General features: G+C 35.0%; 1 protein-coding gene across 3 annotated transcripts in view; it reads right to left on the bottom strand.

The window, feature by feature from the left end:
* Nucleotides 1-24891, bottom strand: part of SERPINI1 (serpin family I member 1) — an 89806-nt gene that overhangs the window by 12877 nt on the left and 52038 nt on the right. For 2 of the 3 annotated variants that reach the window (XM_001160924.6, XM_516861.7), the window contains exons 2-6: nt 23400-23667; nt 22177-22407; nt 19977-20171; nt 17907-18111; nt 5383-5480 (exon numbers count right to left, since the gene is read on the bottom strand). In XM_001160924.6, the coding sequence (XP_001160924.1) occupies nt 5383-5480; nt 17907-18111; nt 19977-20171; nt 22177-22407; nt 23400-23649 (979 nt within the window). In that variant the 5' untranslated portion in view covers nt 23650-23667. The remainder of the gene's footprint in view (nt 1-5382; nt 5481-17906; nt 18112-19976; nt 20172-22176; nt 22408-23399; nt 23668-24891) is intronic. The other variant, XM_054682345.2, reaches the window with a different exon arrangement.

Raw genomic sequence — 24891 nt, 5'->3', positions numbered from 1 at the left:
TTATTCATTTCTTCCTTCAGTAGGTCCTAAGCAGAAAGCACAGTGCTGGGCACTATAGGAAACATGTGTAAGAATCAATCTTGGAGGGTTTAAATTCTGGCAGGGAATATTAGACACATAAATAACAATAATATGAGATAAAAAGATATATGTGCCATAAAGAAAGGCACAAGGTATCAGGAATTTAAGAAGGAACGATTACTTCTGGTTGGTGTAGTCATGATGCCTTGATGAAATTGGGGATATTAAAGCTGAGGTTCAGTGCAGGAGATTTTTCTTGTGGAAGAGACTTCACAAAGGCAGAGAGCTGGGGACAGGTGAGACACAGAGTGAGTATTTAGTTTGGCTGGGCAGGAGTTGTGTATATGGAATCAACCAGAGTGAAGCCTGGTCTCAATGCCCTGCTGAGCAGCGGATGGGGCACAGCCGACTGAAGGCCGGCTTTGAACAGGAACTGGAATGATCTAAGAGTAAGTTTTTAAGGCGATTAATCTTGGCAGTGGCAGATAAAATAGATTAGATTGGAGAGAGATTGGAAACTGCTTAGAAGGCTATTGAAATAGTCTACAACAGCAGTAATGAGAGTCTAAAATAAGAGTGGATGCCATGGAATAAAAAATGAAAGAGTGGACTTGAGAGGTCTTAGCAAAAGATCTCAAGTCACTCTGTTTTTTCCAGAAGCAAGAGAAAGCAAAGCAGGTTTTATTTTTCCCCACTGCTAAATCACGTATGCTATTTTTGAAGAAAGATACAATTTTATCACATAATTTAAGAAAGTAACAATATAACGATAGTACTGAATTATTCTCTGGGTGATTTCAAATTTGCTAATTAATTCTATTATTAATGACTTTTTCTTAAATAAGAAACAAGGTCTCATTATGTTACCCAGGGTGGTTTTGAACTACTGGACTGTCCTGTGTAGGCCTCTCAAAGTGCTGGAATTACAGGCATGAGTCACTGCGCCTGGCCTATTAATGGTATTTTTTAAAAAGTTTTTCTAATTTTTAAGTAACAATTTTAATTAAAAAAGCAATACATGTACAAGGTAAAATTCCAAACACTACAGAGCAGTATATGAAATGAAAACTCCTCTTTCATCTAAAGCCTCTGTCCCGTGTTCCAGAGGCAACTGCCGTTATCACTTTCTAAGATATTGTTCAAATATTTTCTAGCCATTTAAAAGCCTATATACATACATATATTGTTCTATATTTTTTCATTTCTCTTCTTTTTCTTTTTTTTTTTTTTTAGCCATTTCATATGCTTGACTCCTCTGTCTTTTGACCTAATATGTTCCCATTCTGTCTTTTAATTTTTTTTTCTTCTCTGTTTCTACATGCTTTCTCCAGTATAGGATTTCTCAGCCTTTTCACTATTGACAATTTTGGCTGGATAATCCTTTGTTGTGGAGGAGCTCTCCTGGGCATTGCAGATGTTAGGAAGAATTCCTGGCCTCTTTGCCCAGATCCAAAATCTGGGCAAAGAAAAAATCTTCTGGAAAGAATTCAGCATTCTAGATGCCAATAAAAACACTGATGTTTCATGGAAGGAAATCAAAATAGCAACATTAACAGGGGTCTGGAAGAAGTTGATTCTGACTTTTATAACTGACAGTTTCAAAATTTCATTGTAGGAAGTAACTGTGGATGTGGTAGAAACAGCAAGAGAACTTGAATTAGAAGTGAACCCTGAAAATGTGACTAGATTGCTGCTATCTCATGATCAAATTTAAATGGATGAGGAGTTGCTTCATAGGGATGAACAAAGAAAGTGGTTTCTTGAGATGAGATCTACTCCTGGTGAAGATGCTGCGAACAATGTTGAAATGACAACAAAGGACTTAAACTATGACAGAAACTTAGTTGATAAAGCAGTGGTAGGGTTTGAAAGGACTGATTCCATTTTGAAAGAAGTTGTACTGTGGGTAAACAGCATTGCATGATACAGAGAAATTGTTCATGGAAAGAAGAGTACATGGATGCAGCAAACTTCATTGTTGTCTTATTTTAAGAAATTGCCACAGCCACTCCATCCTTCAGCAACCACCACCCTGGTCTATTAGAAACCATCAATATCAAGGCAAGATTCTCCACCAACAAAAAGCTTATGACTCACTGATGGCTCAGATGATCATTAGCATTTTTCAGCAATAAAGTATTTTTACATTAAGGTATATGCTTTACTTTTTCAGACATAATGTCTTTGTACCTTTAATAGACTATGGTATAGTGTAAATATAACTTTTATATGCACTGGGAAACAAAAAATTCATGTGACTCATTTTATTGGAATATTCACTTTAGTGCAGTGGTATAGAGCCAAACCTGTAATATATTGAGGTAAGCCTTTATATATCCTAAACACCGTGAGATTCTCATTAAAGTAGAAACAAAATGCATGCAAATAATTTTCCTGGGTATTTATGGGGGTTATGAAGAGTTATAGACATTAATCATCAAGGTTATGTTATTTGGAGAGGAAAAAACTAGACATATGAAAATGATACCAACCTTACAAAGCAGAGCATATGGTGCTCAAATAAATGATGAAGAGATAAATGCTATTGAATTTAGAGGAAAAAAAGGGGCAAGTTTTATAATTAAAACAATAATTTTTGAATGAATGATTCATAAATTAATGTGTGTGTGCATGGCATGGGGAATGTAAGGATATATTGGTTAGGGTGGATGGCATACTGGAGCTGCTTAGACTCTGGCAAAACTAATAATGTAATAATCAAAGAATTCCCACTGAAAGACTGGGAAGTTTGCTTTAGATCTTTTATCAAGTGATCCTGAAAACCTGAATGGGGTGGTATTTGAGAATGGCAAATCCAGGATTTTTTTACTTATGTTTAAGGGGGCAAATAGTCCTTAGATTGTATGTAATGTGGGGCCAAATAAACCTCTTGTCTTCTTCCCCTCATCTTTTTTACCCTTCAGTGAACATTTACTGTGTGTCAACTATATGTCAGTTTTTTACAAGGTACCAGGAATACAACTGTGAGTAGGACACAGAGAAGGATTCAATTCCCATGGAAGTTTTGATCAAACAAACAGATACTTTGCATATAGAATGTATTAATTCTCTGGAAGATTCTAGTGTTATTTCCAATCTCTAAACCATCTGTTATCATAATGCATATTTATGGTCTATTGTCTCTGTCTCTGTAAAGGCAATTAAATATTACCTTATAAACCTTCCAAATATGTTAGAAATTATAAGCTACACTGACCACAATAATTGATTTGCCACTGTAGTGCTACTCCGTCAGGACTGAGAGGCAGCAGGTATTCTATTTGTTTGAAATAACTTCCTAGATGTTTGGGTGAGACAGTGAGGAATTACTAATCAAACTGAAAATAGAGCCACGTTAAGAAAGTACAATGTAATTATCCAATTGGAATTTGGCCAGTATGGTAAGACAGATTTCTCTCAATTCCTAAAGAAGAGGGAATGACAATGTTAAATTATGCTAAGCTTCAGCCATGAATATATTTCTGACTCAGGTACAGATACCACATTATATTTTGAATCTCTACCAGTCCTACATTCTTGATAACCCCACTGAAGAGTTCAGAGCCCTAGAAGCTTGGATATAAGCCATGAAAACATTTACTCAGGGAAAGCCCATTTCTCTTATGTGGACAGGAACATTTATATAGTAGACATTTAGAAAAGCTCTATTAGTGTTTAGGGCTGTAAGCTCTCTGAACGAGGGGTAGAAGTTGTACCAAATACATTAGTATCAACTCATTGCTAGAAGCTGAGTGCTGTTTAGAAAACAACACGTTCAATCCTAAATCTGGGAGGACAAAGGCTTTTTTCATCACAGACACATTGAGAATTTCTCGAAAGCTATTAATTAATACGAGCCCCCCAAACTGTTTCTCTCTCACACACACCTACATGTATATGTGCAGATGCATTGTGTGCACACATTTATATGCAATTTCAAGGGTTGCAGGGCATCAGCTTCTCTGAATTCAGTCTATGGGCCCTCACACTCCAGGTTTAGAAGCTATAGTTTGGTCAGCTTGATTCTCTATAGGCTGCTGCTTCAGGCTAAGAAAACTAAATTCTCTCCTTTAACACAGGAACTGCTAAGGAATCTATCATCTCAGTGCTATTTGGAAATTTGGGTTAAATAATTTGCATATAAAGAGGTCTTACATGTTGAGTGTCTTTTATCTTAATATATATCTATCTTTATCTCATCAGAAAACAGATTGTATTTTTATTTTCTCTCTTCTAAGGAAATGATAAAAATAACCCTTATGTAACTTATTTACTCAGTCTTAAGTTCATTGTTGCCTTTTTGTGATGGCAAATTTCTTGGGGTTAGCTACTTAAAAATACTTCCAAAGTATTTTACAAATTATAAATGCTTTAACATGGCTAATATTTTGTGATTTTTTTTTTTACTCTGAAAAAAATAGGGTATTTGAATCAAATAATTCAATTGGATTTTTTTCTTGGGATATTTAAAATAAATTACTAGACACCCCAATGTGCCAGGTATACTTTGAAGTTACTTCTTTAAAACCACTATTTATTTATTTATTTATTTATTTATTTATTTATTTATTTATTTTTACTATTTTTTGAGACAGAGTTTCGCTGTTGTTGCCCAGGCTGGAGTACAATGGTGCAATCTCGGCTCACTTCAACCTCTGCCTCCTGGGTTCAAGCAATTCTCCTGCCTCAGCCTCCCGAGTAGCTAGGATTACAGGCACCCACCACCATGTGTGGCTAATTTTTTGTATTTTTAGTGGAGATGGGGTTTCACTCTGTTGACCAGGTTGGTCTCAAACTCCTGACCTCAGGTGATCCCCCCACCTCAGCCTCCCAAAGTACTAGGATTACAGGCATGAGCCACTATGCCCAGCCCACTGTTAATTTTTTTATTAAAGAATTAGAACATGTTTATACCATCTCACTGGGTATTCTTTATTCTTTTAAAAAGGATCTTTGGTCTAGCTCTCACAGCAGTCACTCATTTATCCTCCCTTCTTTCTTTCTTACATGATTTACTACAATGGGACATATTGAGATAGTCAATCAACACATTTATTGATTACCTATTCTACAAGGCATTATGTCAGATGGGATGGGGAATCCAAAGATGTTTAAGACAGGTCTTCCGGAGAATATAATCTATTGTCAAAGATATGATATGAACCAGATAATATAAACTTAATGTTAAGACTATATCTATAGTTTTGCTTGTAGAGGTTAAATGTATTTCATGCTAGATTTATTTGGCAAGTGGTAACTATATTTTACCCCAGAACTCCATAGTGAATAGAGGATTTAATAACATCATTTAACAAAGCTCTTATGGAATAACATTTTTAAAAATTTGTGTTTATTTCTTACCAGAGAGGCCTGTCAAATTTGCATCTTTGATGAAAATTTCAGTTATTCCAAGAGCCTTCAAAACATCTTTTAAATCAATTTCCTGTTCCACTGTGAACCTGGAGAACACATAGGGAGAAAAATATTTAGTTAGAGCATCTTGTTACCTGGAACAAGAACAAAGTGTTAGATATGTGGATATTTAAAGTCTGCTTTATGGAGAGTAAATTATGCTAAAACTGGCTTTTGACTGCAATTAGCATTTGATTGAACATGGAAAAATAGGTGGCATCAAAGAGATTGACATAACAAAATAGAATTTAAACACATAAGTAGGAAAATATATGATATAGACACAAAACCATAATATATGGTACAACAAATGAATTTTGAGATCAAGTATCATTACCATATGATTACTTAGTATCATAGTATTGAGTAAAACTTGTAAATGAGTAGCTTTCAAAATCCTTTGACCTAGTAGTAATATATTTGATTTTTTTTTAAGCTGGAGATGACTAATCATACATTTACCTCGGTTATTTCATTCTCTTCTTAGTATCCTGGTCAATTTATGTTCCTTTCCCTCTGCCACTATGCAACTCCCACCCACATCAATGCCATGGACAAGGTTAAATTAGACCCAAATTCTATTTTACAATAAATACATTTAGCATTTCAGCTCCCTACAACTCAGAGAAAGCAAAAATAAAACGCACTACATTAAAAATGTATCTTTATGGTTATAGTGATCTCTAAAACATAAGCCTGTTCTCATGATATCATCACAAAAAAACTATTAATCAATGGAGAGTGAGTTAAATATTATATCTTAAAAACCATGTGCTTTTACACTGAAGAATTTTTTTTTTACTTTAAGTTCTGAGATACATGTACAAAACATACAGGTTTGTTACATAGGTATACATGTATCATGGTGGTTTGCTGTACCTATCAACCCATCATCTAAGTTTTAAGCTCCACATGCATTTAGGTATTTGTCCTAATGCTCTCCCTCCCCTTGCCCCCCCACCCCCTCAGACAGGCCCCAGTGTGTGATGTTCCCCTCCCTAAGTCTACATGTTCTCATTGTTCGACTCCTACTTATGAGTGAGAACATCCGGTGCTTGGTTTTCTGCTCCTGTGTTAGTTTGCTGAGGATGATGGTTTCCAGCTTCATCCATGTCCCTGCAAAGGAAATGAACTCATCCTTTTTTATGGCTTCATAGTATTTCATGGCATATATATGCCACATTTTCTTTATCCAGTCTATCATTGATGGACATTTGGGTTGGTTCCAAGTCTTTGCTATTGTAAATAGTGCTTCAATATACATACATGTGAATGTGTCTTTATAATATGATTTGTAATCCTTTGGGTATATACCTAGTAATGGGATTGCTGGGTCAAATGGTATTTCTGGTTTTAGAAAACAGCATGGTACTCCAAAACAGATATATAGACCAATGGAACAGAACAGAGACCTCAGAAATAGCACCACACATCTACAACCATCTGATCTTTGACAAACCTGACAAAAACAAGCAATGGGGAAAGGATTCCCTATTTAATAAATGGTGCTGCGAAAACTGACTAGCCATACGCAGAAAACAGAAACTAGACCCCTTCCTTAACACCTTATACAAAAATTAACTCAAGATGGATTAAAGACTTAAATGTAAAACCTAAAACCATAAAAATCCTAGAAGAAAACCTAGACAATACCATTCAGGACATAGGCATGGGCAAAGACTTCATGTCTAAAACATCAAAACCAATTGCAACAAAAGCCTAAATTGACAAATGGGATCTAACTAAACTAAAGAGCTTCTGCACAGCAAAAGAAACTACCATCAGAGTGAACAAGCAGCCTACAGAATGGGAGAAATTTTTGCAATCTATCCATCTGACAAGGTCTAATACCCAGAATCTACAAGGAACTTAAACAAATTTACAAGAAAAAACAACCTCATCAAAAAGTGGGCAAAGGATATGAACAGACATTTCTCAAAAGAAGACATTTATGCAGTCAACAAACATGAAGAAAAGCTCATCATCACTGGTCGTTAGAGAAATGAAAACAAAAACCACAATGAGATACCATCTCACGCCAGTCGGAATGGTGATTATTAAAAAGTCAGGAAACAACAGATGCTAGCGAGGCTGTGGAGAAATAGGAATGCTTTTACACTGTTGGTGGAAGTGTAAATTAGTACACTTAAGAGTTTTTTTAAACAAAAGAATCATGGGTCTTTATTTTTGTTTTAATTGACCTTATGAATTATTATATATAAATGTGTATCAATTTTGAAAAAATAAAACATTATTTTAAAACAAAATGAAAATAAATATAGTGATCGTAAACAGAATATTAACTTAAAAAGTAGTTTCCACAGCAAGCCATATTGGTCTTAATATGGACTCTTCCCCAAACTAATGAATTGTATCACCAAACTTTCTTGTGAAAGACATGGACCAAGCATGCCTGCATCATGTAACATATTTTTGTGTGTGAGACAGGGTTTCACTCTGTCACCCAGGCTAGAGTGCAGTGGCATGATCACACCTCACTGCAGCCTCGAACCCCTAGGCTCAAGCAATTCTCCTGCCTCAGCCTCCCAAGTAGCTAGGACTACAGGTGCACATCACAGCACCCAGCTTTTATTTTTTGTTTTTAATTTGTTTGTGTAGATGTGGGTCTCACTTTATTGCTGAGGCTGATCTTGAAATTCTGGTCTAAAGCAATCTTCCTGCCTCGGCCTCCTGAGTAGCTAGGACTACAGACATAAAACACCATGCCTGAAGAAATACATTTTTAAACAAGCAAAGGCATTTATTACTTTTATTTTAAAAGTGAAAACAACTAGTTAGAACAAAATGCTTCACTTTTTCTAAGATGTTGCCTCCTAATTAATACAGATTATAAATATAAAATTTTAGGCAATAGGTTGTTCTCTTAACAGAGATAAGTCCGTGATAGTCAACAAAAAGTTTCATTAGCATCATTTCTAATGTCTGGTTTTAAGGAAAATGAGAAGGAAATGATGGCGGTAAACAAAAGGAATGACTAGTGGAAAATAGTCTTAGCAGGTTCACAGTTATGGAAAAATATGATTGACAGATGAGTACATGTATATCAAACAAACTAAACTGAGTGCTAAATTTTATCTAAATTTTGCACTTTGACTTGATATTATTCATTTTGTTTTCTACCAAAAGCAGGTACTGATTGTGAAGTAGAATTGTTCTATGGTATCCATCTCAAAAAAGGGAATGAGTAAGAAAATACAGAATGTCCCAGACAATACATTCAATGGCTTAAAATGTTTATGTGTGTATGCGTTGGCTTATTGTTGCTACTATTTATTTTTGAACACTTATGTGGAGCTTAGTATATGCCAGAAACTTGCAAGAGCATAAAACAGATATTAATTTAAATATCACCACAACCCTTGAAGCAGGTATTTTTGTTATTCTCAGGTAATAGAAAACATTGAGTAGCAGAAAGATGAAATAATCTGTATAACCAAGGTCATACAGTTAATAAGTAGCAGAGCAGGGCTATGGATCCAGGTGGTATTACAGTTGTCCTGATCCATTTAAAATAAGAAAGAGAAGGAAGATATTAGTAGGGGATTCTTTTTGCTTCTTAAAAGCAGCTTAGTTTGTTTCACACTTTAGTGATGAAACACTAGCTAGTCAGGTGATGATGAGTGACCGATCCAGGCGAACTTCAGCAAGTTTCTTAATTTCTGAGGCTCAGTTTTGGCACAGGAAAATGGCAATAATAATACCTATTTCATAGTATTGTTGGAAAGATTAAATAAGGTTAGATCATAGGATGGTGCTAGCATGCAGCAGGCATGCAACGAGGAGTAGATACCATTAATATCATTTATTATATTGTAGTTATGTATAAAATGTCACATTATTATAGATGTTAGGGTGTCGTATGTTTGCATTCCAGTAGTAATTGGTGTAATTTGATTAAATAGCTATATTAATCCCTGCCACCTTAACTGTAAATCAGCCAAATCTATTGTCTTATTTATTTATTTATTTATTTATTTTTATTATTATTATACTTTAAGTTTTGGGGTACATGTGCACAATGTGCAGGTTAGTTACATATGTATACATGTGCCATGCTGGTGCGCTGCACCCACTAACTCGTCATCTAGCATTAGGTATATCTCCCAATGCTATCCCTCCCCCTCTCCCAACCCCACAACAGTCCCCAGAGTGTGATGTTCCCCTTCCTGTGTCCATGTGTTCTCATTGTTCAATTCCCACCTATGAGTGAGAATATGCGGTGTTTGGTTTTTTGATCTTGCGATAGTTTACTGAGAATGATGATTTCCAATTTCATCCATGTCCCTACAAAGGACATGAACTCATCATTTTTTATGGCTGCATAGTATTCCATGGTGTATATGTGCCACATTTTCTTAATCCAGTCTATCATTGTTGGACATTAGGGTTGGTTCCAAGTCTTTGCTATTGTGAATAATGCTGCAATAAACATACGTGTGCATGTGTCTTTATAGCAGCATGATTTATAGTCCTTTGGGTATATACCCAGTAATGGGATGGCTGGGTCAAATGGTATTTCTAGTTCTAGATCCCTGAGGAATCGCCACACTGACTTCCACAATGGTTGAACTAGTTTACAGTCCCACCAACAGTGTAAAAGTGTTCCTATTTCTCCACATCCTCTCCAGCACCTGTTGTTTCCTGACTTTTTAATGATTGCCATTCTAACTGGTGTGAGATGGTATCTCATTGTGGTTTTGATTTGCATTTCTCTGATGGCCAGTGATGGTGAGCATTTTTTCATGTGTTTTTTGGCTGCATAAATGTCTTCTTTTGAGAAGTGTCTGTTCATGTCCTTCGGCCACTTTTTGATGGGGTTGTTTGTTTTTTTCTTGTAAATTTGTTTGAGTTCATTGTAGATTCTGGATATTAGCCCTTTGTCAGATGAGTAGGTTGCAAAAATTTTCTCCCATTTTGTAGGTTGCCTGTTCACTCTGATGGTAGTTTGTTTTGCTGTGCAGAAACTCTTTAGTTTAATTAGATCCCATTTGTCAATTTTGGCTTTTGTTGCCATTGCTTTTGGTGTTTTATACATGAAGTCCTTGCCCATGCCTATGTCCCGAATGGTATTGCCTAGGTTTTCTTCTAGGGTTTTTATGATTTTAGGTCTAACATTTAAGTCTTTAATCCATCTTGAATTGATTTTTGTATAAGGTGTAAGGAAGGGATCCAGTTTCAGCTTTCTACATATGGCTAGCCAGTTTTCCCAGCACCATTTATTAAATAGGGAATCCTTTCCCCATTGCTTGTTTTTCTCAGGTTTGTCAAAGATCAGATAGTTGTAGATATGCGGCGTTATTTCTGAGGGCTCTGTTCTGTTCCAATATTTGCAATATCTAGCATAAGCAAACCACATAGGTTGCAAATGAAGTAAAATCTAGGTGTTTGTAAGACCTTGTTCAAAGTTGAAGATAGGGGGTAAATAATCTCCAGTTGTCCATTCCTTGACTTTTTTAAAAAGCAAACTATTGAAAAATACTGATTATTTATTATTTCTTTCCTCTTAATAAAAGATAATATTAATATAAATAATCGTTATCTCCCATATATTGAGTGCTTACTATGTTTCAGGCACTATGCAAATCCTTTTATGAATAATATATTATTTCATGATTTCTATGATGCTCTTGAACAACCCTATGAGATAAGTGTCATTATCTCCTGGCTGCAGAAGGCTAAACTGAAGCTTAAAAGAGCTAAGCAACAAGCAACTTTCTCTAATCACACAGATAATAGGTGGTAGAATGAGGATATGAATGGAGGTCTTTCTGACAGTAAAGCCCCCGCATCACTAATCACTATAATTCCAACAACAACTTTTAAAAATTAAAAAAAAACATTAGAAGTAGATTTTACATTTCATAAATTATAAACATTAAAAGCCATGACACTGCTTTTATAAAGCCAAAGGGCATGCCTATTTTAATAAAGGCATACAATGTAATTTCTGCATTTGCAACTTTCTACCTGAATAAGTTGAAGAGCCATATGGAGGGTAGAGGTTTGAAGACCTGCAGAACAAGTGTTAGAAAATAACAAATATATCCTAGGTAGGAGACTATAACACATATAAGGATTAAAAACCCAATCATATCCTTTGTAGAAAAATCTAATGAAAAGCACTCATGTTAAAAAACAAAATCAGGGCCGGGTGCGGTGGCCCACGCCTGTAATCCCAGCACTTTGGGAGGCCGAGGCAGGTGGATCACCTGAGGTCAGGAGTTCGAGACCAGCCTGGCCAATATGGCGAAAACCCATCTCTACTAAAAACACAAAAATTAGCTGGACATGGTGGCGCATGCCTGTAATCCCAGCTACTTAGGAGGCTGAGGCAGGAGAATGGCTTTTGAACCTGGGAGGTGGAGGTTGCAGTGCTCTTGCAGAGCCAAGACCATGCCATTGCATTCCAGCCTGGGTGACAGAGTGAGATTCTGTCTAAAAGAAAAACAAAACAAAACAAAACAACAACAACAAAAAAGCAGACGACTTATGTAGTTTTCTTTACAAACATGAAACTAAAATGCTTTATTAATAGGCAATTATTTCAAAATATCAGGATAGTTTCTGGTTACAAAATAGAGAACCACTTCACATCCTTTGATGTCCAACACTCTGATCACAAATGACAAATCTGAGACTACAAAGCCAGAGTAGACTGATACTACATACAGCAAGGTACATCTGCTTCCAAGTATTAAAGTATTTGATGCTGACTTTAGAAAAATCTTTTTATATCTAAGCTATATCAGTAAAGACTGAAAAGGAAGCATATACACTGAAGAGGAGAAAATTCAAAAGAATCAAGTTTAAAAAACTCAATTTAGAGAGAAGTATATATAAAGCTACCTATAAGATTAACACAGTGTAAATACCAGGACTTAAAATGTACACTAAACAAACTACAATAATATTAACAATAGGTAATAATTACATAATGCTTATGCTGTAGCAGATTTTATACTTAAGTGCTTTTTGGGTGTTTTACATAAATATTTTATATATGAAACAAACTATTTTTGCTACCATGGATAAATGGAAGGATCTGGCAATCTTATTTAAATCTTACAGATGTACAACTATGTATATAAATCTTGCGGTATTTCATTGGATTTGGTAATGGGTACAGCAATCTTACCTTTTCTTGAATAGATTCTTATATTTTGGATAAAAATACAATTTCAATTCAGCATCTAATTTCTGTAGAACTTACTGTTAAGGGGAAAAAAACTGCTAAAATACAAAAGCAATTTCTTCTACACGACCCTCCCCTGCAAATACCCTCCCCTTTACCTCTTAAAGACAGCATTTTATATATTTTTATTATTTTGATAATAATCTACAAGAAACTTAAATTTACAAGAAAAAATACCCATCAAAAAGTGGGCAAAGGATATGAACAGACACTTCTCAAAAGAAGACATTTATGTGGCCAACAAACATATGAAAAAAAGCTCATCATCACTGGTCATTAGAGAAATGCAAATCAAAAGCACAATGAGATACCACCATCTCATGCCAGTTAGAATGGCGATCATTAAAAAGTCAGAAAACAACAGGTGCTGGAGAGGATGTGGAGAAATAGGAATGCTTTTACACTGTTGGTGGGAGTGTAAATTAGTTCAACCATTGTGGAAGACAGTGTGGCAATTCCTCAAAGATCTAGAACCAGAAATAGCATTTGACCCAGCAATTCCATTACTGGGTATATACCCAAAGGATTATAAATCATTCTACTATAAAGACACACACACACGTATGTTTATTGCAGCACTATTCACAATAGCAAAGACTTGGAACCAACCCAAATGTCCATCAGTGATAGACTGGATAAAGAAAATGTGGCACATATATACCATGGAATATTATGCAGCCATAAAAAAGAACGAGTTCATGCCCTTTGCAGGGACATGGATGAAGCTGGAAACCATCATCCTCAGCAAACTAACACAGGAACAGAAAACCAAACACCGCATGTTGTCACTCACAAGTGGGAGTTGAACAATAAGAATGCATGGACACAAGGAAGGGAACATCACACACCGGGGCCTGTTGGAGGGTTGGGGCCTTGGGGAGGGACAGCATTAGGAGAAATACCTAATGTAGATGATGGGTTGATGGGTGCAGCAAACCACCATGGCACGTATATACCTATGTAACAAACCTGCATGTTCTGCACATGTATCCCAGAACTTGAAGTATAAAGAGAAAGCTCAAAAAATATATATAAAGGCATTTTAATATGAAAAAATAAAAAGCTAAAAAACCTTTTATTTTAGATTCAAGGGATACGTATGTAGGTTTGTTACATGGGTATATTGCATATTGCTGAGGTTTAGGATACAAATGATCCTGTCACCCAGATAGTGAGCATAGCACCCAATAGTTTTTCGACCCTTGCCCCCTTTCCGTCTTCCCTCCTCTAGTCATCCTCAGTGTCTGTCATTGCCATCTTTATGTCCATGAGTACCCAACATTTAGCTCCCACTTATAAGTGAGAAAATGCAGTATTTGGTTTTCAAGGACAGTGTTTGAAAACTGTTTGTATAAATTCTAGCAAAATAGAAAGTAAAAGTACCTGTCAAGCAGGACAAGAATGTGGTCAAAATACAGAAATGCAAGTTGCATTTTCAGAGTAATATCTCTCTGTGGATAAAACTATGCAAACCATTAAAATTGACACTTGAGTAAACACAGAGTATAGCTATGAAAAACATTTTTACCTTTGCTAAAAATGGGTCACATAAATCATTACCATTATCAAACATTTAGTGGATCCTAATGCCGTAAAATGGAGAAGGTGGAGAGTTTCATATTGATTATTGTAACATATAAGTATTTGAAAAGAGCCATTCTGTTAAAAGGGGAATCCAGAGTTATTTATTTTGCTATTTAGCCTCCCTATCTATGCATTAGCCATGTACAGGGAGAATTTATGGAACTCCTGGAAAAATTGATACATGATAATTACCTGTGCCTAATTTAGTACAGGCATTAATATGAGCAAGACAGCCAAACTATTTCATAATTGAAGAGCATCTCTTAGGAAATGAAAATTTAATTTTCTTCTGCTGCCACATTCAGTTTCTCAGTGGACAGGACCTAGAGGCCACATTTTCTAGTGAATATGGTTGAATTAGAATGTATAATATTTAGTAAGCATTCATTTAGAATTCTGTTAATATACTCCTAAATAACTTTGCATCCTCATAGAATTGGAGCATTTGGAAGCATTGCACTTAATTCATGGATTTAATAAGAGAAGCATTAACACTGTACTGAATTTCTCATTTTATCAAAAAGAATTCTTCATAAAATGCAAGAAAAAATACAAAATTAATTGTGAAAGGTCATTAGATGAGGGCCAACATAGACTAAATGTTTTATAACTTTAGGCCTGATTTACATAGTAATTTAAATTTAATCATTCATGTTCAAAAGTAAATTGTTCTTTGGAATTAAGGTACATTGTTTATATATTTAGTATATAAATGTCAATTATCATACATAAAAAAAAACGCTTGGTAGGTATTCATTAACTACCTCTCCTTAAGAATAGACTTATAATGGAATATTTCTACATATATGTATTGTCACGGAAAGTTATGCATGCTAAATATCTTAGCCAAAAGGATTTGGGTTATGATTGCCTTGACTTTTGTATATAGACAAGAAAATATGTGGCTATATATAGCCATATGCAGAAAATTGAAACTGGATCCCTTCCTTACACCTTATACAAAAGTTAAATCAAGATGGATTAAAGACTTAAATGTAAAACCAAAAACTATAAAAACCTAGAAGGAAACCTAGGCAATACCATTCAGGACACAGACACAGGCAAAGATTACATGAGAAAAACATCAAAAGCGATTGCAACAAAAGCAAAACTTAACAAACGGGATTTAATTAAATTAAAGAGCTTCTGCACAGCAATGAAACTATCATCAGAGTGAACAGAAAACCTACAGAAAGGAAGGAAATTTTTCCAATCTATCCATCTGACAAAGGTCTAATATCCAGAATCTATAAGAAAATTTACAAGGAGTTAAACAATCACATTAAAAAGTAGGCAAATGGCATGAACAACATGACTCAAAAGAAGACATGTATGCAGCCAACAAACATGAAAAACAGCTCAACAGCTCAACATCACTGATCATTAGAGAAATTCAAATCAAAACCACAGTGAGATACCATCTCACGCCAGTCAGAATGGCAATTATTAAAAAGTCAAGAAACAGCACATGCTGGCAAGGCTGTGGAGAAAAAGGAACTTTTTTACACTGTTGGTGGAAATGTAAATTAGTTCAACTATTGTGGAAGACAGTGACTCCTCAAAGATCTAGAACCAGAAATACCATTTGACCCAGCAATCCCATTACTGGGTATATACCCAAAGGATTACAAATCATTCTATTATAAAGATACATGCACACATATGTTCATTGCAGCACTATTCACAATAGCAAAGACATGGAATCAACCCAAAATGCCATGCCCATCAAGGACAGACCAGATAAAAAAAAAAAGTTGTACATATACACCATGGAATACTATGCAGCCATAAAAAGGAATGAGATCATGCCCTTTGCAGGGACATGGATGGAGCTGGGAGCTATTATCTTCAGCAAACTGACACAGGAAGAGAAAACCAAACAGTGCATGTTCTCACTTATAAGTGGGAGCTGAACAATTAGAACACATGGACACAGGGAGGGGAACAACACACATTGGGGCCTGTCAGGGGGTTGCGGGGAGGGACAGTATCAGGATAAATAGCTAACGCATGCAAGGCTTAATACCTAGGTGATGAGTTGATAGGTGCAGCAAACTACCATGGCACACGTTTACCTATGTAACAAACCTGCACATTCTGCACATATATACCAGACCTTAAAATAAAATAAAATATAAAAAATAGAAAATATATGGCTACATATTATTTCTAGTTATATATTACGAATATATAACATGACATGCTATATAATAAATTATGACATAACATAATATTCCATATTATGAATATATTATAAAACAATTTTCCAGGCAAAAACTCCATAGTTCCAAATAGATCTCCTTCACTTACATAACAAACTATCAGCTAAGTTTTTAGAAACATTGATATTTACATAAAATGTAATCCTTAAATGATAATTCCTAAAATTAGAATAAATATGAATGGGTTAATCAGTTATTAATAATTCATCTTTAATACTAATAACTCATCACCTTAATGCTCACAGTAATTAATCATACTTGAACAATTTTCTTAATATGGAATGTGTTTTAACTGTACTTTCACGTACACACATACGTATATATTTAATCTGTTTTTATTGATATGTCTTGTTTTCTAGACTAAAATTTACATAGTATGCTAATAAACATGTTCTACGTGTTTACTGGCCTAGTTTTCCTACTAGGTTTTAAGGTATTCAAGGATAGAATAAACATTTTCAGTTCAGTTTCATTTTGTAAACACTTACTGTGTTCTTTCTACAGGAAGGAAAACTGGCTCTACCTTAGAACTTACAGAAAGAAAACTAGCCCTACAAAAAGATAATGTTATTATGGGATGGCAACAAGTAATAACAGAAAGGTGTATAAGTGAAGCAAAAATGAGGGTAACTTGCTCCAGGTAGTTCATGGGAGGCTTCAGAGAAGAACTGGTTCTAGAGGTGTACCCTGAAGGCTAAGCAACACTATCTTGGGAAAGAAATATGAGGAGGGCAGTTTAGGCCAATGCAAGAACATAAGTGGAGATTCAGAGACATGAAAAGAGCATGATGTACGTGGCATAATCACAAGTACATGGACAGAACATGCTACAACATGCTTGATGTGGTGAGTGGCCAGAAATGGGGTTGAGAAGGGGATGGCATTCAGGACATCAAAGGCATTGTGTGCAACTTATTCTTTTAGCCACAGGGAGAATTTTGAGCAGAGTTGCATCTTCCTGCTAATTTATGGTTGCATCTCAGCACCTAGCACAGTGACTTGCTTGCAGTTCTTCTAGCAGTGTCAGAGATTGTTTCCTCTCCAGTCATAATCAATCTTAAGTGTTAATAAAATACAGAAGACTGTCAATGCAAATGATATTCAGACAAAACAGATAGATAAATTTTCTAAAACAAAGACAAGAACACTGAATTATATCTGAAACTAGGTCTCGATGAATAGCACCGAATGAACCAATAAGTGAGCATGTGTCTACGGGAAGGACCACATGAGTATGAAAGAAATGACTATGAAAGAATACTAAAAAGAAGAAAATCAAAGAAGAAGGAGAAGGAGAAAGAGAAGGAGAAGAAAGAGAAGGAGAAGAACAAGAATAAGAAGAGAGTGGCACAAGAATTATAATTCGAAAGCAGTTCGAAGAGTTTTTCTGGGTCAGATTTTCATTGATAGCCCATCGTCCATGCTGTGGGACAGGTGACACAGGAACCTCATACCTGGGCAGGTATACTTCTACTTTTTGCTTCTTCACAGAGTTTGCCCATTCTTCAATCAGCTGTGCTTTGACTAATGGCTCCAGAGTAGCAAGAGGAACTTCCTGTCTGGACAGCACCAGCATCATGCTTATTTCATCTCCTTCATATGGTATTTCTAGGACTTGGTAGATACCACCAGCTTCATTGGAGCCATCACTAAATTCCCCTAAAAAGAAAATAAAGGCCATAAATTATGCCTATCAAAGCTTAAAAAAGGCTGGGGGCGAGAGATGAAAGACTACATATTTGGTACAGTGTACACTGCTCAGGTACTTGTGCAACAAAATGTCACAAATCACCACTAAAGAAGTTTTTCATGTAACCAAAAACACTTGTTCCCCAAAAGTACTGAAATAAAATCTAAAAAAATAAAAATAAATAAAAAGGTTTAAATTTGTTATATATGTTTCTTCCCAAATAGTATATAGAATATAAAGAAATTCAAGCATCTGATAAAAAGCAGGTTTATTTGAAAATAGGCCCTAAAATTCAAATAAGTTCATAGCCCTGTATAATTTATTTTATTTTAGAATCCACAGAATTATTTCACATTTATAATAACATGTTTTCAAGACTTGCTTTTTATTTTTAAATGAGATAATTCAATATATCTGAAGTGTAGCATTAGAAACAACGAAAAGCCCTGGTTAGCAAAATAAAGCCTTGGCTCCAAGTTGACTGTAAAGCACATTGATCAATATTCACCTGATTTTTAAGAAGGGAAAATTTGACCATTTAATACCTGGCACTTTATTATCACAAAAACTACAAGTTTTAAAGCAAAGTTTGCAGAGTCAAAATGAAATCTAAGCATTGTATAATATTTAGCTATTATATTTGTGAATATTGATATCTCCAAATTAGGTAATTAGGTAAATGAGGCAATTGGCTTTGTGCTCTATGAACTTAGCCAAATTAACACACACAGACACACACACACATACACACACATACATATGGCCAAAATGAACTATATATATATATATATATACACACACAGTATATACAGTTTTATCTACATATAAAACCTGTATGTATATAATTTTAGAGACAGGGTCTTGCTCTGCCACCTAAGCTGGAGTGCGGTGGTGTGATCATAGCTCACTGCAGCCTCGAACTCTTGGGCTCAAGTGATCTTCCTCCTTCAGCCTCCCAAGTAGCTAGGACTATAGGTATGTACCATTATGCCTAGCTAATTAAAAAAAAAAAAAAAATATATATATATATATATATATATATTTGTAGAGACAGGGTCTTGCTGTGTTGCCCAAGCTAGTCCGAACTCCTGGCTTCAAGGAATCCTCCTACCTCTGTCTCTCAAAGTACTGGGATTACAGGCATGAGCCACAGCAGCTGGCCTGTACTGTGCTTTTAATAGAATAAAACTACTAGTACTAACATATACCTGGCTAAAAATTACCTTTCTGATTATGACTTAACAAATTATTACAAGTCAATATAGTAGATAAGAAGGACTAATACCCTAAACTTCTGAAGAGTCCAATAAAACACCTTTGAAAATAATGCCAAAGATATTGAATTATATTAAAAATTATAGGCTCTCAATAAATTAAAGCATAAACAAACAATTATGTTTGGCCATACATACACATGTCTAAAATCAAATTTTTTTTAAAAGTCCTTGTATAAGAAGAATGTTTGTAATTTAAAAAGTGGTGCAGAGCCCAAATCAAGTGCTTCGTAGAACATATGGTTCACTAAAACCCATCCTAAACCCAGTGAGTTTTTGGAGTAAATCAGAACATTCTCACACAATGTCAGGTATTTTCAGATGAATAAAGCTACTCTGCAGGTGTGGTTGACTTATAAATTTGAAAATACACTGAAAACCATCAATGAATATAATATTTACTCAGAAACTAATTAGAGGGTTTTTTAAATGGAGCCAAAAAATTGAATTGTAGCCCAAATTAGATTGACAAGGGGTTTGAATATGAATGCTTCATGTTTTTCTTAGAAATGTGTTGATATTCTGCAAGAAGAGAGAAATAAAAGCAAAAAATGTCTTACCATAATAAAATTCTCCTTGCTGATACATCATTGGAATTTGGACTTCACTTTCATCATCTTTAGTGAAAGAAAAGGTTCTAGTATTTTCAGGCCTAAACTGTGACTTCCAGTTCCCTTTGAAATAGACAGCATTAATGAGGGCCAGATAAGTGGCAGCATCAAAATCCCTTGGGGATACCAAATCTTTCACCAGATCTATTTAGGAAAAAATGAATAGATAAAAATTCATGTTAAACTGGAAGATTAAGGGGGACCAGAAGATTTTCAAACCACCATCTGATAGAGTGGTCCAGAGAAACTGTACACCAAATTTACAATGAAAATAAAAAGTATCTTACTTTCAAAGGGAAAAGAGTTACACACACACTACATATATATATATGTGTGTATATATATATGTGTGTATATATATATGTAGTGTGTGTGTACACTATGTGTGTGTTATTTATATATATATATGTGTGTTATTTATATATATATGAAAGAAATTAAGGGCATTCAAAACACCCGTATCACCTGAAATAATACTAGTAGCTTCCTGATACACAAACTACAGAACCACATACAATATAAGCTTAGACTTAATCACTCTCTAGTTGCAATGATGCATGTAAAACTCTTAACACAGAGTAAACACTCAATAAATGCTTCAAAGTTTATTCTGTTTGTTTGTTTGTTTTACAAACAGTCTCTCTGTGTCACCTAGGCTGGAGTGCAATGGTATGATCTCTGCTCACTGCAAACTCTGTCTCCTGGGTTCAAGTGATTCTCATGCCTCAGCCTCCTGAATAGCTAGAATTACAGGTGTGTGCCACCACACCTGGCTAATTTCTGTATTTTTAGAAGAGATGGAGTCTCACCATGTCAGCCAGGCTGGTCACAAACTCCTAGCCTCAAGTGATCCACTCCACTTGGCCTCCCAGAGTGCTGGAATTACAGGGCATGAGCCACCGCGCCCAGTCCTAAGTTTATTCTTGAACAATGTACGTGATTAAATTATCAATTTCAAATTCTTCCCTGTGTATACTGGACATCATTCTGCCAATATACCAATTGCTTTTGGGTAGGTGAAAACAGATGAATGAAAGCCAGTTTAAATCATGATGCATTAGTGTTTATCATCTGAAATATTCCTTTCCAAATCTATTTTAAAGGATATTGGGTCTTTGCTGCTTGCTAAACGTGTCTAAAGGAGTTTGAAAACAAATGGGTTTTAATAGTTGAATCTACTTCATATGCATTATAACCCTTGATTTATTCTTTGACTATTAAAAGACTACATTTAAGTTTCTTTTATTGTCATCTTTTTTTAATCTCATAGATAAAAAACATACGACAAAAATTTGCTCTGTATTCTCTCATTGTGTTAATCATGGCACTTCTTAAGGTAAAAGATGCCTACATCTTGGAGATTAAGGGATATTGAGTATCTGCTCAGGGTTATTTTTGTTGTTGTTCCAACGTAAAGTTCAAGATTAACATGATTTGGGTAGCTTTGAAAATATGGCTTCATTTAATGAACAGCTATAAAAATTTACTTTTAATTTAGTCTCAATTTTTGGACTGTGATTTCAATTATTTTGCTGGTAAAATTGGAAAATAAAATGCTAAAATATGAAACATTTGGAAACCCTAAATACATTTAAAAAATATAAAATAGCAATAAAATTTCAAATGAATGCATCTCATTCTAATTCCTCTCCATTTCGGGGGGCTTAAAATAAGCTGCTCTTTTGAAAATGAATCATATACAAATGTTTTAAATTACCAATGAAGTTCTTTGGTTCAAAAGCCAACAAACATGTATAAACTCAGATTTTCAACTCTTTTTTACTCTATTTTAATCACATTGTTATGAGAGCCAACTGCCATTCTATCTAGTAACTAATTTATTAAATAGGACAAGCAAAATTTCATAAAGTGGTTAAGATTACAGAGGAAACCCATCAATCAGAGAGTACAGATTTCAGATTATCACTGCTAAATTCTATATATGCCAAAAGATTTAACTTCTTTCTCAAATGTTCATTCATAACAATGTTTCTCAAATAGGCCATAATCTATACAAAATAATTATTAGATACCCAACTAAATGCTCTCAAACATTCAAAATGCAAAAGGAACAAGGAGGAAATACTTTCAGAAGTTAAAGACAGTTAAAACTAAGCTACCAGAGAAAGAAAGGAACCAAGTGACATACTGTTTGTGTTATTCTCCACCCACTTATTGATGTAGTTGGCCACGGCTACATTTTGACTGAAGTCCACATGATTTACTTCTGCATTAAAATATTTTTTCATCATTTGCAAAAACTCCTCATTGACATGAAATCCATTTTGCACAAACAAGGAATTGGCAATTTTCATCACATACTGGCTCTCTTTAGCAGTTACCATGTTTGAAAACTCCTTCAAGAAAGAAAATTCTTCACCTGAAAGATGAGAAAGGATAAGTTTATTTGTAGAACAAACACGGTGAAATGTCAAGGAGAGTGGAGGAGCATTAAAGCACAGCAAGGGAGATTAACCGAACAGGCACCTGGGGGAAAAGTGCCAGGCTTTCCCCCACATTGATATGGTCCAATACTTGTCCTATTTCTAGATGTTCAAATTAACTTTTTGCAAGTTAATATCATCTACTGATATTATTTTTTATTTCATTGTTATTTTGCTACAATCTATAGAGACTGTTTTCTTCCAAATTACTAGGTTACTTTGATGAAATTAAACTTCTTTTATACTATTAGAAAAAAGTACCTAGTTTAAAATTCAAGATCATCCTTTACATTTTACTCAGTAGACCTTTTAATTTTAAAACTAGAAAAGCCATTAGAAATTGTTTTAATTTTTAACTTTTTAATGAGCTAATTCACACGTATATCAGAGCATTAAAATAGAAATCAAACATCATGTCAAAGTGATTACAAAATACCATTAGGCTAGAAATTTCCCCCAATACATAGAATTTTTATAATAAGATAACACTTCAAAAAAAACTTGGATGCTATTTAAACAAGAGGATACTGCTGATTTTAAGCAAAAATTTCTGATATTCTTAGCAAACCATGCTGTCTTTCTTTGTAGTACTCATCATATTTGTAATTTTTCATTTATTTGTGTGATAAATATGTGCCTCTCCCTCTACACTGAAAACTCCAGAAAAATGTTTGCTTTTTTTAATCACAAGGAGTTTATGTAAATCATAATAATTTTTAAAAGATGTAATTTCCTTAGATTCATTCAGCCAGAAGTGGAATCAGGAATTAACACATTTCTTGGGTTTCCTAATCCTTCTAGCCATACCATTTCAATGAGATTGTTTTTTACCCTGTGTAAATATTGCTGTGTCTAGAATAAGAATACAACATAACTGAGTCAAAGTCAAATTCAAAAGTCTTGAGAAATCAAACCTGATCACTCTTACCATTTTTTAGGCTGTCATATCCCATTGAGTGGCGGATTTCTTTCTGGGTAGATCCTTGGGCCCCAAGTTCCATCATTCCCATTGCAAGAGCAATACTCAATGGAGAGAAGAGAATATTTTCATCTTCACCAGTGGCTCTAAGACGATTATACATATTCACTGACAAGTCAGCAATGGCTTCCTCAGGGAAAGTGGCCGCTGTAGCCATACTTTGCAGAACCAGCAAAGAGAAGAGTCCAAGGAAAGCCATATTGTAACAGTTTCAAGCCTAAAAAACAATAATTTACATATTAATTATTAGTTATCTCTATAACAAAAGTCTCATGGAAGGATATATTGGGAGGTTCTACTTTTAAAAATTCAATTAACAGTTAAATGAACAAATAACACTGCTAAGTTCTGAGGATTCTCCCAGGAACAAGATACCATGGTCCCCACCTTCATGGGGTTAAGAGTATGTATAGTTACTTACACAACAAGTAATTACAAGTCATGTTTGGTGAAACTAATTTATCAGTTTTTCATAGCCTCGCCCAATACAGTTTGATCATGACTTTGAATGGACTTACTCTAGCTTTCACTAAACTACATAGGTCTAGGACAAGTATAATGAAAACCAAAAGATATTTACAGGGCTTAAGATGAACTAGCACCGCTAGGCATTTGAAAACGTCACTGCACCCATTTATAAAGTAAATGCACCTTGCAGCTGGGTTACCAACTGGTGAGCAGAGATCAGACATACACCTGCCTCAAATCCCAGTTTATTCATTCCAGGTTGCAGAGTCCACAGGAAGTGGTAACCCAGAGAAGGAGCAGACTCAGCACATCCCTGTGTGATTGTTCCTCACGTATTGGTTCCTAGGAGGCTGCTGCTCTCCCAGTGACAATCTTTGGGCAGGGAGGAGCCCCCTACCAAAGTTGAGAATGAGGCTGAATTCTTGCTATGACACAGTCCATTTATATTCAGGCTTATGTTACCATTTCAGCTTACACCAAACAAACTGGTGTTTCTATTTAAATTAATATTTCTAATTATCAGGCTCATCAGTTTCTTGAACCAAATTGAAGGGCATCAAGGCCACATTTTCTCTTGGAGAAAAAAAAGCACCATCAGTGCCCAGATATCTCTGAATAATATCTCTGCTTCTTGGCATGCCAGTGTTCCAGAAGCCCTGTCTTCCCACAAACAGCCTGACTTGTGCACACTGGGGACACGATTTCCTCTTTCCTTTGTATTCTCCCATTTTGTCACTGCAGGCATTTGGAAAGCTAAACTGTTTATTCATACAATTAAGTAACTTACTTGTTCTTGATCATTTAAAAAAATCACTAAAACAACATGTCAAGTGATATTGAGCAAATGCATTTGGAAAATTGTATTTTAATTATGGTTGAGCATTAATAGTCTCCATTACTCAATTAACAGAGTACATACACATTTAACTGAAGAGCAGAGTGATTCCAACAGGCTTATGAAATAGAAGATCCT

The sequence above is a fragment of the Pan troglodytes genome, chromosome 2 (assembly GCF_028858775.2).
Source record: "Pan troglodytes isolate AG18354 chromosome 2, NHGRI_mPanTro3-v2.0_pri, whole genome shotgun sequence".
Taxonomy (NCBI): domain Eukaryota; kingdom Metazoa; phylum Chordata; class Mammalia; order Primates; family Hominidae; genus Pan; species Pan troglodytes.
The sequence above is the reverse complement of the archived record's forward strand: the minus strand, read 5'-3'. Positions and strand labels throughout refer to the sequence as shown.